The 20,034-nt window shown below is 34.1% G+C and overlaps 1 protein-coding gene across 3 annotated transcripts in view; it reads left to right on the plus strand.

Moving 5' to 3' along the window:
* The first annotated feature begins 322 nt into the window (after positions 1-322).
* Positions 323-20,034, plus strand: part of LOC123533757 (epithelial membrane protein 3-like) — a 75,982-nt gene continuing 56,270 nt past the window's right edge. The window contains exon 1 of one of the 3 annotated variants that reach the window (XM_045315591.2): positions 323-449. Coding sequence is in view for 1 of the 3 variants with exons in the window: in XM_053520174.1 (XP_053376149.1) it covers positions 11,275-11,321 (47 nt within the window). In the remaining 2 variants the exon portion in view is untranslated. Of the gene's footprint in view, positions 450-4,437; positions 4,563-11,259; positions 11,322-20,034 lie in introns of those variants that run through there. The other 2 variants (XM_045315590.2, XM_053520174.1) reach the window with 2 other exon arrangements.

A 20,034-nucleotide genomic window follows, 5' to 3' on the forward strand; every position in this document is an offset into this window, starting at 1 on the left:
TCAAAGATTATATGATAGAGTAATTTGACTTTCTTTTTTTAAAATTGTGAAAACGTGTTAACAGCATATTGTTCTAAGGGTAGACTAAATTTCAAAATTCTACGTTCAGTATTTTTTTAATTTACTGGCAAAGAACTAATAGCGGGATAGCCATTTTGTTCAGTATAGGTTAACCAAGTTTTTACATTATCCAATGCAACTCTGTGCATCCTTTCTCTCGTTGTGTATAAATATAATGACACACATACTGTTTGTCCTGCATTTATTCTAGGAGCAGATTGCTCTTGTTTCCATGACGACTATAGACGGATATCATCCAGATAAGGTTTATAATTAAAATATTCATGTATATCTGATCAACCAATTGCTGCACGAAATAGTAAATACCATGCATACATTGGGCTGGTAGAACAGAATAGAAACTGCAAACAGGAACTTATTTTAAATCCGTGAGTAAGATTTTTCTAACATTTTTGTAAAATATGAACCAAAAACAGCTGCATGCGGAGTTTGTTTAAAATACTGTATTCATACAAGCTGTGGTATTGCTTTTATGGCGTTTTCTACAAAAATGCCATACACTCAACGTACGGACTCTAAACTTGCTAATTTGATAGCAGTGAAATAAGACTGCTATGTATGGATGACGTTTTAGTATTTATCCACTTTCGTGATATTCTACATTCATTTTTTTTATATCGTTATTTCATTTCATGATGTCAGTAAATGTTTTTCATCATTTAAGGATACACCAAAATGTGTGTAAATTTATATATGATATGCTAAATTCAGTATACGGATAGCAATCATTCTTACGCAATTATTATAAAATATTATTCTTGTAAGGTTTTGATATCACAAAATATATTTAAATATATCTAAAATAGCCTTTATTTTTGGATTACTGATATCGTAAAATAAAATTTAATGTATCTAAACATAATTTAATGGTATCATGAACTAGATTGAGTAATACCACGAAATAAATTATAACCTAAAAACCTATAATAAGAACAAAACAAATGTAGATGAATAAACTGCAAGCAATTTATATTATCAATCACTTTATAAATTACCGTGATTTAACATGCTAAACGTAAATATTTAAGGAGAGAGTTTCAAATAAGCTTCCAGGTTCCTACTCAATCCTGTATGCGTTATATATATATATATATATATATATATATATATATATATATATATATATATATACATGTTGTAAATGAATTGTGATTAATAAAAATATTGTTTAAACCAAACAGATCTGCTTAGACAGCGCGCTGCTAGATCTACTGTTATTCTGAATTGTAGTAATTATTATCTTAAATTCAAAATCAGATAATCATTTACGGATATCATGAAAAAAAAATTAAAGATATTGCTGAATTGAACTTAGGATATAACATATAACTGATTTTAAGCTACTAAAATCTATAATCGAATGATAGAGATCTATAAATCGTTCTGATATAGTTATATACAAAAAAAGTTAATAAAGATCATAACATGTACAAAAGTTCATAATTATGATGGAGACAATAGTCTGTTTGTCTTTAACATATAGTTTTTTTCAACAAAAACAATGATCACAATTTTGTAGGCTTATTATGTAAATTGCCATTTTCCTCTTCCGTTTCAACGTAAAATCTCAAATTACTCATAGTATACCTTCGAAACATCGTACGGGTGCTAACCTAAACTACAAGATGACGGAATGTTTATTGTCGTGCTAGCTAATATAACCAGTCGTACCAACTTTGATAAAATTTTATCAGAACAGAACAGAACATAACTTTATTAACTCAAGTTACATATGCAACATGTGAGTATACAGACCTAAATGAATTATTACAAATTTTCACATGACATGGTGTTTCTAAGAGAGTAAGCAAGCGAACATTATTTTTTTCATTATAACATTATAAACAGTGACTGTAAAAAGATTTTGATGGTCATATTTCAAAAGATAGGACGGGGGGGGGGGGGGGGGGTGTGTTGTATCATATACCTCAAAAGTTCACCGTTTCAAACGAGTTTTCAGACTTTATAGTCAATTTTGCCTGATATAACAAAAGAAATAGGTATTAATTTTATATAACAAAAAGCTTCCTTAAAACAGTACCCTGATCTGAAAAAATGCATTTGCCTCTCGTGAATTTTGCCAGGCCGGATCACACTCGGCGCAAGCTCCTCGTGGAATTCAGACCTGGCAAAATCCATTCGAGCCAAATACAACTTTTCAGATCAAGGTACTGTTAAAATAACCTTATTGTAATGCATATATCTGACATATACAACATCTGAAAGAACAAACAAAATAGAATATTCACGTAATTCGTGTCTTCTACAAGGAAAGAAAATCCAATGCCACCTTTATCACAGAAAAGATCGAATACTTACAGGTTATGAGATTTATACAGAAAATTTGCACGACTGTTCTGCAGCGAAATACCGCGCAACTTTATCATGTTTATGTCCGTTATATTTCGCCGCTAAAGAACGAGTGCATATTATTTCTCGACGATACAAATCGAGTAGTGTCTTGGCATTAACACACTAATTAGCTGCCCTTCTTTATTCTGTATAAAATTGACAATTTTCAAATGGCTGCAGCACACATCAGGACCCATTTTAAATGTCTGTAACTACATGTTCTTGAATAATATTGTCAGTGCTGAATGAAAATCAAAAGAAAAGTAAAGCGGGGGTAGTTTTTGATGCAAAAAAAATATTATTTTCAGTCAAACACACAAACTGCAAAATCAGTTAAAAATGAGGCCTTAAATTGTAGTGGTAGATTCCATGACTTTTGTTATGTTATCATGTGTTTATGAAATGCTTCCTAAATGTCAAACATAGATTTGTCATGTGATTTCAGCTATTCTTGCATAAAAACTACCTCTTTTAACTGGATCCGCCAATGTAATCGTGTGCAAACAAGGCAATTTTCACAGATTGACATCTGGTATCTGCGTTTCTGTGGCAATTTATCAATTATTTCTGCATTATTATAACCATTAAGCATCAGATTTGTTATGTTTGTTTTCATGAAAATGTTCTAATGTCAAACAAGATTGTATGTGATTTCGTAACTTGCATAAAATCTACCTTTTATACTGATCGCCTGTATGTGTGCAACGCAATTTCACAATTAAATGGTATGCGTGTCTCTATAACTTCTACATTTGTTCTCCTTAACCACTTTCTGTAGCATTTGTTTCTTCCATAATAACCACTTTCTGTAGCATAAAAGATGTGATCATTTGTTATGTAAAATTATATATGGATGATGAACCTTGATGGTTTAAGTCTGATTAAGAAACTATATGTTATGTTCTATGTTCTTTTGATTTCTGGGCCCCGGTTATGGATATTTAAAACACGTTTACCGTTTCCAAGAACAACAGAATGGTAATTAAAAAATGTACCGGAATCGTAAAGTCATCACATATGAAAACATAACATTTAGTCGTCGTGTAATGTCTTTTTATGCAAGAATAGCGACAATACATGTTTGTTTTGTGTATTAACGTCTGTAGAAACCCTTCGGTCTCGGTCACAAACAATCCCGCAGGATTCTACAGACGTTAATTATACACAAAAAACATGTATTATCCCTAAAACAATTGCAAAAAAATGCTAGCGCAATTCACGGATTTGCCAATCCAATTCTGTCGCTCATTTCGCATGAACACCGAAAAAAAGTATTCCATTTCTTGAAAATCCTTTGTAGTTGTATCTTGTTTATGATAATATTTCTGCGACTGCTGACAGAGAATGTATAAAACATGAATCTTTGTCACGAAAACCTGAAGATAAAGTACATTTCTACGCAACATCAGGGGCATGGAAGCTATTGAGCAAAATTCATTTACGAAAAACAAGTGGTCATTACTTGTACATCCAAACTCCCCTTTACTCAACAGATATAGATCTACATGAAAACAGCAAGGAAAGTATTTTCAAAACCGACCTTGATACATGATTTTGTGAGATCAGTTGAACCAGAGGTGTCAGTACAGCTGGTCCTTTCGGGGTAAAAATTTGTCATCTCTTTTTTTCTAAGTGAAGAATTCATACAAAGTTAAAAACAAATAGGTGATTCCTGTTCATGCAGATTTTATGCAAAAGAAATGTATACATAACAACAGAAGAATTCAAGCCCGAGAACAAATGAATAGTATATGCCATCTCTGACAAATCCAAAAATATTTTCATGGAATGGACAGACAGACAGACAAACAGACTGACTGACTGACAACTGCACCCAAGTCGGCAATAGGGTTCTATACTAGTATATCAAATTATCAAAAGGTGCCATTACTTCACCACAATAAACATGACGTTTTTAGAACTAAATAACCCTTCTTATACTGTATGAATAAAACCAAAGTATCTAAGAAATAATTCCAAAATCCCGCATATCACTCCGACATTCCACTCCATATTTTGTAATATGCCTGCTGCTGTTGACCGGATGTTTAGACAGACGCTGGAGTGAAAAGTAGGTTAATATAAACAACGATATTTCACAATATCAAGACAAAAGAACAGTTGGAAAGGTATGTGCGATTTTCTTATTTGATGATTTTTTTTCGTTGTTCAACTCAAGCAGTTAATTGGATTTTTGTTTGAGCAAACTGAAAAATAGTTCTCATAAATATTGACCCAGTTACAACCAGATAAAGAGGCAGCGCACGCTTTCATTTATATTCTGAAATAAATTCTAAACTAAAATAATACGTGCGAAACTCAGTTTTTGAACTTTTCACTACAGTGTTCATTTAATTATGCAGTATGCACATTGTTTTTAAAGAGTTTAAATTAAATAAACAAATCACGGACACGAATAATTGACCCGGTGTGAAAGATATAAAAAAACATGTGTTCGTTCTAGATCATTTCAAAATAAAATATACGCAGTGAAAGGCAGTGCACAATTTTATTGATATTCTAAAACTTAGCTTTTTGAATTTTTCATAACAGTATTCATTATGCAGTATGCACTTATTAAGGCGCCCTTATTAAAGTGTTAAAAGAGTTATAATTTTCAAGATTAAATTAAACAAAACCCACAGGCATGAATAATTGACCCGGGATGAAAGATAAAAACATGTTTTCGTTCCAAATCATTTCAAAATGAAATATTCTTAGTGAAATGTAATTCTTTTATTTTATGTAATAGTGACAACTGCTAGTCTATTTTCTCAGAGAACTGATTGTAATATTATCATATGATATTGGACATAGGATATAGACTGGCTATATTCACAATTTCGAAATAAATAAATGAATAAAATATATCATAGTCTCGGAGCTAGTCTATGCGTGCAGGTAATCGTAAAGAAAACACGTGGCGAGATAATTGTATGCATGAGTTATTTTTAGTAACTATTGAAATGTGCATGTATATTTTGCGAAGCTGACTTTTATTTCGCTGTGCATATTTCATAGGTGAAAACAGTTTGTTTTTATTGTCTACTCATATTTTGTCTTCTTTCAAGACCCGATATTCGTGCCCGAGCCAAAAAGCACCGCCTTTGATTATAAACATGATAAGGACTGTGTAGAACAGTCTGTATAAAATTCCAGATACCTGATAACACATTTTTTTCTATGCATGTTCTAAAATATGGCATGAACTTGCCGGCTACAACGTGGCCTTGATAGATCAGTCCAATATTTCGAGCCTGTTCATATATTTCATTAGAAACTGACGACAGGAACTACTTTTAATTACAACAATTTAGTTACAAAGCAAACTACGAGTTGTAAATATATTGCGAGGATGTAGCATATCAAATTAGTGTATTTTTCATTTAGTACTTTTTTTGTCCACCTCACTTTTATTTCTGGTAAAATTGATATAATTTGTATGTCAAATTATCACAACAATGAAGTCTTTACTTTGATTCAATTAAATTGAGAAACAACTGCGTCAGTATGGTTAACACAGCTAGCATAGTTGCCACAAACTTGCCTCTTGAACGGCATTTTTATTCATGAACATGAATGCAGTGCGAGTGCTAATTGATTTAACTAGAAACTGCGCATGGCAATCAACAATCAGAATACTGTTTTCTGATATAACACTGACTGTTAAAGCAGGTTTTATTGTTTAATTAAAGACTAACTGAATAATATGTAAGCAGATCTGCTTTTAGAATTAAATGTCATATAGTAACAGTCATTTCACGTTGTAACACAACTTCATATCATGGCTGTTTTATTAAGAGTGTACGATTTTGAAATTGCCACACCAAGATGATTATACACAAAAACACGTTTCTCTGTGTTTATATGGAAACTGTACACTGTTCATTAAACTCCAATAAGAAATTTGGACGTAATGCAAGTTTAAGATAGTGTTTAAATTATAAATTGTAAAACTAAGTTCTGTTATTCTTTGCAACTGATTACCAAAATAACTTAAATACGAAGAATGATTATGAAATTATATATCTTTGGAGTCGTGGTCATAGGTCATAAAGTGTTTGGCATTAGCGTATTGTCATGTAATATCTGTTACCGTATGTTATTGTAAATGTATTTTTAAAAAGCTTGAAAGAATCGCATCAGTTTTTTTTTCACATTCGAAATTAAAAGCCAGTAATTTGTAGTAACACATCTATAACTTTTCGGTACAAGTGACTTAACTTAGTTGATAAATTGTGATTACAAATAAGTAACTTATCAATTGAAATTACATGTACCAACTTGTTATAACAGGTAACTATCGTGTTGTTACAAGTTATTGCCTTGTTAAGGGTTTAATTTGTTTTGGGGTTGGGTGGGGGTGTTGTAGGAATTCTCAACTTTGATAAGACACAGTCTTCTCCCAGTAGACTTACAAAGTCTGTTGAGATCAAATAGTCTGTAATAATATTAATTTCTTCACACTGACACTAAATTATTTTCGCAGAAAAACATTTTCTCTCTAGGCTCATCTCAGAGACAGAGGCAAGAGATATTGTAAATTTCTTTAGAAAGTGGTATCAGAGAGGATTGATTTTATGGCCAGGTGCTTTACATTCAATGACTCTAACGACTGATGCCAGTCTATTCTCCCAGGTGAAAGAAGTTCTAGGTTACGCCATACTCTTTTCAAGTATTGACGCCATAACCCCCACCCCATGGAAATCCCCATTTTAAACTCTACTACACCATTGTCCTCCCCACTCCCACCCTCCCATTTTCTCCAATATACACCTGCTTAACCTGTAGAAACATTTTGGAACTTGCAATAACATATAAGTAGATTGAATTAATAAATTAGTCATTTGTAATAAAAAGAAAGAAAAAAAACTTCATATCATCAGCTTATCTTTTGCTAATTTCCATCGAAACTAAGGAGTTATCAGCATTGTTTCTAAAGGAAAAATATGTTCTTGAATACCAGACGGGGATTTCCGGTATTTTTCCGGTGCTGGAAAACTCCATCTTACACCCCGGGGTGTAAGATGACTCTGGATGTATTACGAACTACATATATGTAAAGTATTTATGTAGTAACTTATATTTTATTTCAAAAACGGAATAAAAATCCAATACCTTGACAGTTCCTCTTTGTTCCTAATAGTAAATTTCTCGATTCAAAACACGTTATTTTATCAAAAATTCATAATATTACGCTGCAACTGATAAAACAATACTGGAACTAAACATTGTTATTTGACTTTGAAACGTCATGACGTCTTTCCTGTTTACGAACGTTGGTTTCCCGCGCTTTGTTTAAATACGCTGCTATAAGAAATAGTTCTAAAAAGAAAGCCGTTCGATTGATTTTATTTTTATTATTATTTCTTGATATCGGTATGCAAGAAAAACATTCTGTCACTGGTTATAGGTGCAGATAGGAATATCCGGCTCTCGGGTAACTGTTTAGGTGGTAACTCGGCAGGAGCCTCGTTACTCTCGAGGCCGGAAATTCTCATCTGCACCTACAACCAGTGAAGGAATCTTATATGACGCCCCGCTAAAAAAACGGCTATTTATAGATTTAGTAATATCGGTAGGGAACGTATGTTCTGCATATGGAAAATCATATTTGAATAGTTTTACTAAATACTATCTGAATACAAATCAAATGCTACCTGTAATTTTTATTATTACCAACCGTCTTCCATACATTAAAAATAAATGCTTCTTTTCAAGAGCAATTGTGGAAAAAACATTATGAATAAATTGAACATGGTTCCCAAATGAAAATAACAGAGTCTTAAACGTGGTGGCAAATGTTAAATTTTATCAAAAACCGAATGATACAACCCTTAACAATCTTATACTGGCTCGCCTCGGCGAGACAGTATTACGATAGGATTTTATTATGAAAACTACCTAAAACGCCGAATATCTCCAATTCCTGGCCTGGCTCCCAGCTTTTTCCTTCAAATACAAAGAGCAAGACAGCAACCTGAAACAAAATGTCGGTTCGCTTATGAAAAGTGACCAACCGAAAGCTGGCTTTAAAAGCTTTAAAAGCCATAGTGCCCTACTAGGCCGCGGCCATCTTTAATGAACAAAAAGACCTCAATGAAGTGCAAAGGCCCAATCTATCGCAAGTAGAATATTGCATCATTTGCTTCTCCTAATTGCAGAAATGAGCTTAGGCCAGTTAGGAAAACTTTGGGTAACTGAGCCAGTCGAAGCACTTAGAAGCTTGCGTATTTGAAACGATAGCCATTAGGATATCTCATCACTGAAAATATTTCAGGGACTGGATACATGTTTATAATCATTTTTAGGAATGGTTCAGGTTGCTTCTTTGCTGGTAATAATGTGTGATGACAAAGTTTGCACCGGGACAATGTTGACACTTCTCTAATATTGAAATACTACTTCAAACACCCATTTCCAATGGCATATCACTTTGGGCTCCATCCCTGCCCTTTCGTAACAAGAGCTAAGCGAGCAACTGTATAGCTTTTTTTATAATCTATACTTGTTCATCTTAAAATATGTAATAAACTCGGTCAGTTTAATGAGAAGCTGACCTGTTAAACGCTTTATTATCAGTCTTCTGTGAAGAAGGACTCGTTTCGAGAGAGTAGAAAACAGACTTTGACTTTGACAGAGACATAGTACTCCGACGATCAGCAACAGCAATAAACTTCCGACCTAAGTCAGTGTGCCTACAGAATTAGTGTTGCAAATCGAAAGAATAAAATTTGTACAGGCATTGCACAACTGTGTAGAAATGAAATCAACATGCACAAGATTTCTGACAGCACATTTCGAAGTTTTGAGTATGGAATGTGAAATTTGATTTTCCAAAATGTCAATGTACATGCAATTAGTGTTAATAGACCTCCAGATTGATCTTTTAGAAGGCAGGCCAATTTGATGCAGACTTCTCAGACTTTATCGATGGAATACTGACAATACTCTAACCTTATGTTAATGGGTGACTCTAGTAAGCACATGAGGACATCAGACAGTATCAGATTTCAAGAACTGACCCTTCGCCATGGGTTTGATAGCAACATGTTAATTTCAGTTCTCACATCAATGGAAACAGATAAGTTTTAGTTATAACAGAACGAATTAATGACGTAGAAGTACTGGAATGTCCATTAGTTCTGATCATTGCGTTGTCAAAGTAGTTCTTAATGCGAATAAAAAAGAAACTATTTTTAGTAAAATAGTAACGTTTCTGAATTTGACAGAGATTGATACATCTGAATTCATTATTGATTTAAGGGAAATTTCAGTTGACTGTGAAGATGTTTCTGTTAACACGTTTGAATCAGAAACTGACACAGTTCTAGTTAGAGAAGGCCCTCTTAATTTGCAGAGTTTAAATGAAATTATGCCGCATCCCAAGTAGTTATTTTGGAAATTAGTAAGCCTATAGAGGAAATAAGAGAAGTACATCAGTTTTACATTTCAGTCAGTAGGTAACAAAAATCATTATGAAATCTGTAGTGGGATTGGGATGACAAAGTCATTAGTGGTTAAGATGATTCAAAATAAACTTGACTATCTTGTGTCTTAATGGACTGGAAGCAAATTCTGATAATGTATGACAACAGGAGAAAAAAATACACATGCAGAAAAATGTTGTTGACAATTTTATGAACAAGATCGCTATGTCTGTTACATTTTCGTGCTTTCCATTAAAAGTTGTTTTATATCTACGTAATTATATAAAAAGAACTTAATATTTCGATTTTTCTAAAAATACAAAATTTACTTTCCTTTTGTTACACACATCGCTGTCGTGTGAGTTAATAGGAAACTGAAACTTTGAAAAAGTAAAGCAATACTGCTCACAGAAATATTTCGTAAAATTGTAGACGTGCTTGTGGCATTCCTTGATAGATATGAATTAGCCTAGCGCTGGAATTCGACGAGAACTGGTTCTACCACTTTATATCAGACATCACAGGAAAACTGCAACAGTTTTTTTTTTGCATATAAAAGTCATTGCAGACCAAACAATGCTGTTGGCGACAAATGCCTCATGAGAATAATTAGTTTTATCAATATTCATCAATTTTCCATTAGACTAGTGCCACTGGCAACAGATGTACAAAATACGAAATACTATAAATTCAGTATCAGCTTTTTTTTTCATTATCACATTATTCGCATGAAAATTACTTAGTAAACTTTAATCAACGTTACAATTTGTAGTTGATTTCACTTATAATTTAGATACTGCCTTTATGAAGCGATTTGCTGTGGTTCATTTAGCAGGTTGTAAATTCTGACATGGTCCTTTTCAGCTCGAAACTCATTTTTTAAATTCGAAACTCACTTTTTCAAATCGAATTTCGAAACTCACTTTTTCAACTTGAAACTCGAGTTTGAAAACTCGAAACGCGTTTTTTCTTTAACTTGAACCTTGTTACTCGAAAGAAAGAGTGGCGTGAGGCCTGATAAGGTCAGTCCGGCAAGGTATTTTTACAGTAGCTTAAGATAAATATACATGAAGTATAGTGGACGCAGTTGACCTTTGCATTATAATACATAATGAGGCATAACCTATTATTGAAAAGGAGTTAGACTAGCTCCTAGACTATGGTATATCTTTTTTACAATTTTATGATTGAATGTAGTGAACTGAGCCAGTCTATATCCTATGTCCAATATCATATGATATTTTCAACATCAGTCCTGTGTGAAAATCTCTAAAATAGACTGGCTTTTGTCTCTATGAAATTGAATTTGTCAAAAGGGAAAAATATAGAAATATAGTTATTATCAGTCTAGTGGCTAGTCTAAAAAGGAGTGTACGTAAAACACGAGCTTCACAAGAAAAAGGAAATGTAAATGTGTGTAAATAAATTAGTGTATTGGAAAGTTTCAATTGATCAAATGTAAGTATATATACTTTGATACTGCACTGTATACAAACTAATTCCATATAAATATACACGGCTACCCTAAGCACCCTTGATTTCTATAATGAAATAATCGATATGAATAATCAGCCTAAGGTTAACCATCGCGGTCAAGTTGCGACTACTATACAAATACCTAAAATAAATGGTAATAGGTATTCATGACCACCAATGCCTCAAGAGATTTATTATCATAGCAACATTCGTCAGTAAGTTTGGTTCCACTGGCAAAATATGTAAAAAATTGAAAAACTTATGAACAGTGTTAAACATTTCATGTATTTTATCTTAGTAATCTTTAATTTTACAGCTTATAGCTGTTTTCATTAACAATATGAACACTCTCTTTACTAAATTCCGATAGTTGCTAGTAATGTGCTGCTTCCACACATAGTAATTGCATTTAAGGTATTAGATCACTAATAGTAATGTTTACAAAATGTCCTTTGCTTTGTATATTCTGAAAGGTAACCGTGTTTTGCACTATTTTGCATATTTTAAACAACTTTTACCGTGCCGTTCTTTATAAATTTTGTATAACTTATGGTATCTCCTCAAGCTAAAGTAGAGACAAATTTCAAAGTGATAGCCACTATCTAAAACGTTTGCAGAGAACTCATTTTACCATTAATTTTAATAAAACTATTGGTAAACAATTGTAAAACACACAAAAAATATCGATATCATTTTTTCTATGGTGCCTCAAGTAAACGGATTTAATGAGACAGAATTCATACTTCAAGATTGAAAAAATAAGGTTGAATGCTGTGTTTCTGGTTTGAATTTTGCTTACTCCATTTAAAAATAACCTTAGGGCAGACGTAAAATCTACGTAAATTTCTTCCACAATATATAATCTAAGAGTGAAAGCAAAATAGAGAACTTTCACCGCGTGTAACTCAATATTTTTAAAGATGTGTAACTCTATCCCTTCTGTTTAAGTAGTAAATTCACTTTGAACACCAAGAAATCCCTTATAAGATTCATCTTTTTCCATTTTTGTACAAGAAATCAATGATAAGTCTTGAAAAAAGTAAAACCTTACTAGAAAAAAAAAGGAAATTAAGGGGAAAAAATTGGTCCCAGTAGGGCTTGAATCTACGCCCCACTAAGAATTGCAGTAAAAGTAGCTTTATGGTAGGAATGGAATACTCTTCCAAAAGGAGGTTCTCTGTTAGTGATCTAATACCTTAATTGTTATGATAAGCTGAAATTTCAGTTATACAGGACTTGGATAGACATTTTTAGATTACTGAATAAGAAAATTAACCAAGTAAAAATGACACACATACACGCATGCACGAACGCACGCACTCACGCACGCGCGCGCACACACAAAATGTATTTACTTTTGTTAATTCATCAACTGCAGTTATTTAAAACACTGACGTGTCCTGACCTAGCCTGACCAGTTCACCATAATAAATTGAAACTTTTCAAGTGTCTTCAACCTCATTAATGTTCATACATAATTTGTGGGTATGGCATATCCTTAGGACGGCCAGCACATATTTATGCAATCTCGCCAGGCATATGTATGTTTTTGACAACACAGAAAATGACGCCACTCGACCTTCAGCTATTTCCGGAAGTAAATAAAATGAAAGTAGAAATGCTAAACTTGAAAACGAAAGCCGCATTTTGATTCGTAGATAGACAGGGGTCACGCGCAGGGGTCACTCCGTCTAAATGTATGCGCGTGGACTTCTTTTTTTTTTTTTGCTATTGGGGAGCCAATTTTCAGCACTTTATTACGAACTGAAATTACCTGGGCTTTAGTACAGCATGTCAGCTTTTAATCTATGAAAAAATATTTGAGCTCTGGATAAACAGAAATCCCAAAGGGGTCCGTAACGGACCAAGGGTACATTGATAATTTTGGAACTTCACCAAATCGCTCAAAATGTCATTGTTGATGTTGTCTGAGAGTGTCAGTATATGCCTCAGATGTAAGATATAACCGTATTTGAGAGCTGCAGACCTAGACATTTCAGAAATATTTTCAAAATAAGTTTCGTGTAATAAATGTTGTTTCTACGGAAGCGTGAAAGGGCCATCAGACGCTAATACGTTTTAGTACGTTAAGGCTGCGGAAAGGATATACAGATTTCCTAAAATGCATTTTAGTTCAGCCATTTTTGTCTCAAACGTCAGTTTTCGTACAGACGTGTTAAAAAATGTCGAAAAAGCACTGATTTTTAGGTAAAAAATGATTTCTCTAATAACAAAGTATAGATGTGTTTTTACTTATATATTTTCTCTGATAGTTTGTCCCTGAAATATTTTTTTTAAAAGTAAAATATCAGCATAAAAATCATGAGTAAAAGGTGTGAGCTTCATTATATATGTATAAACGTTGACGTAATTTACCAATAGAGAGTTTATACGTAAACGGAAGAGGCCTAATTTGGCAACGTATTGTAATTTATTTCACATTCTTTACTCCTTCTTCCTTTTAACTCCTCTGTTTCTGGTTATTGTATTTGATAATACCTCAATATGGTTTGCAATGTTCCTATCCAGTAGGAGACCATGTATTGCTTTACAAGTTTTACATTGTAAGCAATTTCATTGTCCTTTGGAAAGTTTTTATGCCCCTCTTCGAAGAATGTCGGTCGGTCGGTCTGCCTGTCGGTCGGTCGGAATGTAGACCAATCCGTTTCCGGATGTTTACTCAAGAACGCTTGGGCCTAGGATCATGAAAGTTGATAGGGAGGTTGGTCATCACCAGCAGATGACCCCTATTGATTTTGAGATCTGCAGTCAAAGGTCAAGGTCACAGTTACCTTGAACAGTTAAACGGTTTCCGGATGATAATTCAATAACGCTTGGGTCTAGGATCATGAAACTTGATATGGAGTTTGATCATGATCAGCCAGCAGATGACCCCTATTGATTTAAAGGTCAGTATGTCAAAGGTCAAGGACACAGAGACCACGAACAGTTAAAATGTTTCCGGACGATAACTCAAGAATCCTTATGTCTAGGATCATGAAAGTTGACAGAAAGGTTGGTCATGGCCAGCAGATTATCCCTAATGATTTTGAGGTCAGTATGTCAAAGATCAATGTCACAGTGACCCGGAATATTTAAACAGTTTCTGGATGATAACTCAAGATTGCTTGGGCCTAGGATCCTGAAAGTTGATAAGAAGGTTGTTCATCACCAGCAGATGACCCTTATTGATTTTGAGATCAGTAAGTCAAAGGTCAAGGTCACAGTGACCAAGAACAGTAAAACGGTTTCCAGGTGCTAACACAAGAACGCTTGGGCCTAGGATCAGGAAAATTGATATGGAGATTGGTCATGACCAGCAGATGACTGCTATCGATTTTGAGGTCATTAGGTCAAATTTCATGGTCACATGGGCCAGGAACAGTTCAGCGGTTCTGGACAAAAACTTGAGAACGCTTAGGCCAAGGGTCATGAAAGATTATAGAGAGGTTTATCATGACCAGCAGATGACCCCTATAGATTTTGAGGTCAGTAGGTCAAAGGTCAAGGTTACAGTGACCCGGAACGTTTAAACCGTTTCCAGACAATAACTTGAGAACGCTTGGGCCTAGGATCATGAAACTTGATACAAAGGTTGGTCATGACCAGTAGAAGACCCCTGTAGGTTTTGAGGTCAGTAGGCCAAAGGTGAAGGTCACATTGACCCGGAACAGTTTAACCCTTTCCGGACGATACCTTGAGAACACTTGGACCTAGGATCAGGAAACTTAACAGGGAGGTTGATCATGACCAGCAGATGACCCCTGTTGATTTTTTAGGTCAATAGGTTAAAGGGCAAGGTCAGATTGAACCAGAACAGTAGAACTTTTGTTTACAGTGAGCATATAATTTCTGTTCATTGTGCAATTACTGAATGCATCAAGGGGGGGGGGGGGGGGCACTTCGTGCTCGACGAGCTCTTGTCTAAATATGTTATTATTTGTTCAAGGTATATGAATATGAACTGTTTTACAAAAAATATATGCAAGCCTATATTAAAGTCAATGACTGAACTTGGCTTTAAAGAGTTGACTTTGGAACGACGACGGGGGCAAGGGATGAGGTTATTAGCGCAGCAGAAACCGGTTTGAATTCAGCAGTGGTGTGTTTGCCATTGACAGTTTCAAGACGTTGCCCGACTGTGTTCCTTTCATTGTTCATTTTGTCCTCGTTGTCTATATATATATATGTTTTACTTCGTCTATATTTTGTAGTTATGTTTATGTGTACACGTCCATACATACATACACTGCTATTGGGTTGTTGTTCGATTGGGCTGCGTTCTTGGAACCTGACTTTTTCTATTAGTTGTTAAACTTCATTCTTATTTAGATTTCCAAGTGAGAATTACGTGCTGTTTTGTCTCACTCATTGTGATATCACCAATGAAGCAAACACTAAGTGTTTTTTTTTTCAGTATCTATAGCCAGTTATTTCCTTACACTACATTTCTCAAGTGTATTAAGATGATTCCCTTCAACAGTACCCTATGCTCGCCTTAGTTTGATATGGAAAACCCATAATATTTCAGAGTTTGCAAACATCTTTCCCGCACAGCTATCATTCAGTGTTTTGTAGCAGTTGCAGCCTTTTTGTACTTTCAGCACTTTGATTATATTATAGGTGAGAGCGGACTGCCGCGGGTTATCAAATACCTGAACATAATATCGAGAAGTTCAAGACGCGCCACAGCAGACACGCTGGCCAGATGACCTTTATCTGACCGGAAAACAAATTAACATTAGGTTGCTATTTACATGTAGACTTCTTACAAACACATGTTTCTAGCTAACGCGCATAATTATTATGTAGGTGTTTGGTTCCTTTTTGAGTAAACGCAGCTTTTATGTGAAGATGGTTTTAATACATTGCCGACACAGCCAGGCACAATGAGCTCAGCTTACCTTTGAATCATAATGTATTAACAAGAACAAATTTAATCAAATATTCAAAAGTTCTAGGATATTATATGTGTATTTATTTACTTAAAAAATCAGGCCAGCTTTTAAAATTTCGGTCACGGTCAGGTAATTTATTTTCCTTTTCTGTTAGCCCCATAAGAATTGAATGTAAACGGAAAATTACTGGAACATACACATGAGTAAATAGAGACAGTCCCACTAATTTCATTGATTCCGGTTACTACTGGCAGGAAAGTACCAAGGCATGTTCTATTCTCTGGCCTGGCCTGGCCTGGCCTGGCCTGGCCCGGCCTGGCTTGGCCTGGCCTGGCCCGGTGAGCTCTATTTTCGACTGGGCCGGGCCAGGCCATGCCATGCCAGGCCAGATTTTATTATAGGTAGAGAAATGAATGGCATAAAATCTAAATATACAATTACAACAGCAGGCTGTATTAACCCGCATTGTTTACTTGCTGCATGTCAACCAGTCCTCCGGAGAATCATTAATTAGCCGTCATTCATCTTATTTGAAATACAGATTTGCACTGAAGAAAATGGTGTAACTAAATGATAACTACCCATTTTTTCTGTAATCAAATTATTTAAAGTCAACTTTAACACTTAGTTTTAAAACTAATGGCTAATTTCATTGATAAGTTTACCTGCTGCAGTATAACTGAATATTTACATGCAGTGAGAACACATCTCTTTGGGAATTGTAATTACAGGTTGTGTCCCTACTATCCTTAGCTGACCTTTTAACTGTTCAGTTGAACTTTTAATGTGTTTGGATTAGTTAAGCTGATGTCCAATTTATGGAAGAGTAATGAAAATAACATTCATTAATTGTGGGACCTCTAACTCATTGTCAGGGAGTTGGCATTTTAGATTATTGATATTTTTCTTGCACAAAAAAATAATGGTGCATTGTGTTTATGTTATTTCTAAGTGATATATTTCATGCTAAAAGATGCTCTTGAGCCTGTTTCACAAGACTTTGTATGATTTTTTTTCCACATGCTTATTATTATTATAGATCAATATAAAAACAATCTTACAAAAATATTCAGTATGTGTATAACCTAAACTACAAAATTTATATATCGCTTCCCCGCACCATACTATCCCAGGTTCTAGAACGGAGGTAGCATTATTTTAGAAATTGAAAGTTGTTGTCTGTAAGTATTGACAGGTGCCACTCTTTATTTTACATCATATTTGTAACCTGAAAATATCTAAATTAACCAAAATAACATGCAAAGTTTACCAATGGCACATTGGCGTAGTGATAAGTTCTCCGACTTTCACACATGTTACCGTGAGTTCGATTTCAATTCAGATTGTTTTCATTAAATCAATATAATGTCATTTTATTGATACTGGTTTTATTCTTACAACATTTTATGGTAATAATCTACTATGTAGAAGAATGTCAAATACTTGTGTATTTCTTTCAATAAATGAACAATAAATCACGATAAGTGATAATTTTCCTGCATTCTAAGTTTACAGAGGAAATTTAAAAAAAAAATGATAATGAAAATGGTCAAACAGGTGTTTCGAACTTACAGTCCCGAGATTGGTAGCTGAACGTTTTGTCAGGATAACTCTATCTGCATGTACGACCTGGCAGTAAAGAAATATTTATATTTTATTTGGTTTTCAATATTTATATTTTTATTTATGTTTGGGCACAATTTTTTTTACGGAAGCATACAAAATACATTCTTGAGTGCTAGTTCAATAATTTCGAACAATACTAAATAATCCTCAATAGACAAAATAATAAAATTAGTTAGGTTATTCAATTTGGGGAAAACCAAACCACCAGTCAAGGGTCAATTGAGGTGGAGATCCCCTGATAATAGTCATAACAATTAATCAGGCATCACCTTTAAATTAGACATAATAGTTATGTTAGCTACAGGCTTATTCCCAGGTGTATAATTTTACAGAGTGGGAGTTCAAAATGTATTTATATAATGTTTGAAATATCCAAACTTATTCCAAAAGTCAGATTATAAAGATGCTATAGAAATCACTTTCACGAAATTGAAATCTATGGCCTGGCCTGGCCTGGCCTGGCCCGGCTCAGTCGGAAATTGGGCTCATCGGGCCAGGCCAGGCCAGGCCAGGCCAGGTCAGAGATTAGAACATGCCAAGTACCAAAACATTTTATTTTTCTGTATCCAAATTATCAACATGAATACTAATTGCTGACTGATTCTTTATTAACCTTTAGCCTGTTAAATTTCAAAAATGGACTTACCCTTCATTCAGTTTGAGCAATATCAATTATTATTCGAAGGAGTGTTCATTGAAAATTTACTGTCGGATTAGCGAACAGTGCAAACCATGACGTGCAGGCTGATTTTAGTGCACTGGTTGCAAAGGCAGTATCACTTGCCGCCAGTAGGCTAAAGGTTAAACAATATGACCTCCTTTGATAGTTTATTTCAGAACAGTCTGATAATTGATAGTGACGTGCTGCTACTTTATAAATAAATTTGATTATAGTGAATGGCTGAACCCGGGGACAGATAAAGATTGCAGATGTCCTTTCTATAGATAAGAGCAATTATTTTATCCGACTGTTGCCAGGAAAATCCTGTGGGATCAACCTTGGTATAGATATTTTGGATTGAGTGAAAATTAAAACACTTATCAATACACTTTAAATTGGCATGTTTTAATCTCTGGCCTGGCCTGGCCTGGCCCGATGAGCCCAAGTTTCGACTGGACCGGGCCAGGCCAGGCCAGGCCAGATTTTATTGTATACATATAGAAATGAATGGCATAAAATCTAAATATACATTTACAGTAGCAGGCAGTATTAACATGTATTGTTTACGGCAGCCTGGAAAACCTGGGATGGGCTCGTGGGATGGGCTCATGGGATGGGATGGGATGGGCTGAAGGTCATGGGATCGTGGGCCCAAGGTCAGAGAAATATATAGTGAGAAACATGAATTAAAAGTTCAACTGGGCAATTAAGAGGTCAGCTAAGGATAACAGGGACACAGCCTGTAATTACAATTCCCAGAGTGAGACTCACACTGTATTGGCTGCCAAGAAGGGAAACAAAGAAAGAAAATACAAACACTTAGTCTTCTAACTTGTTAGAATGTACTTCTACGGTTCCAATATAAGTGATGAAAAATTTATGGACTGTATTTTTTATCATAAGTAAAGCAAAAGAGCAATTATTTTGAACAAAATATGACCATTTATTGTCCATTTGGTGTTAATATAAACATCATTTTTTATTATATTTAAAGCAAAAAAAAAAAGCAATTAATTTGGATAAAATATAATCATTTATTGTCCATTTGGTGTTAATGTAAACATCAAAATCTATTACCAATAAATTGAAAACTGTCATATGTTTGAGAATCCCCCTTTTCATATGTTATAATATGTCTAATATATTAAATTCATTTCTGTCATCTTTTTATTCTGAAATTTGTCAATTATTGTTTTCTTTTCAGTAACTTTTTTTTCAGAACTGATTTATCATAAGTTCCATTTCATTTTTTCTCTCAAAATGAATTTTCATCAAACATTAATGTTGTAGGTTCATTCTCTTACTTGGGTTAGAGGTCAACTGCTGAATTCATCATTTTTCTCCCTGTGACATATATACATGTGATTCTACCCTTTATCTTCGTAATTCTTCATTTTACCAAATTGTTTTGTTTTTATATTCAACTTCTTCTGCTATAATAATAAGTCTACTTTTATTTCATAAAGGTATCAATTATAAATACACATGCAAGAAGTATATATTTTTTAAT

Source organism: Mercenaria mercenaria, chromosome 12 (genome assembly GCF_021730395.1).
Source record: "Mercenaria mercenaria strain notata chromosome 12, MADL_Memer_1, whole genome shotgun sequence".
In the NCBI taxonomy this organism is placed as follows: domain Eukaryota; kingdom Metazoa; phylum Mollusca; class Bivalvia; order Venerida; family Veneridae; genus Mercenaria; species Mercenaria mercenaria.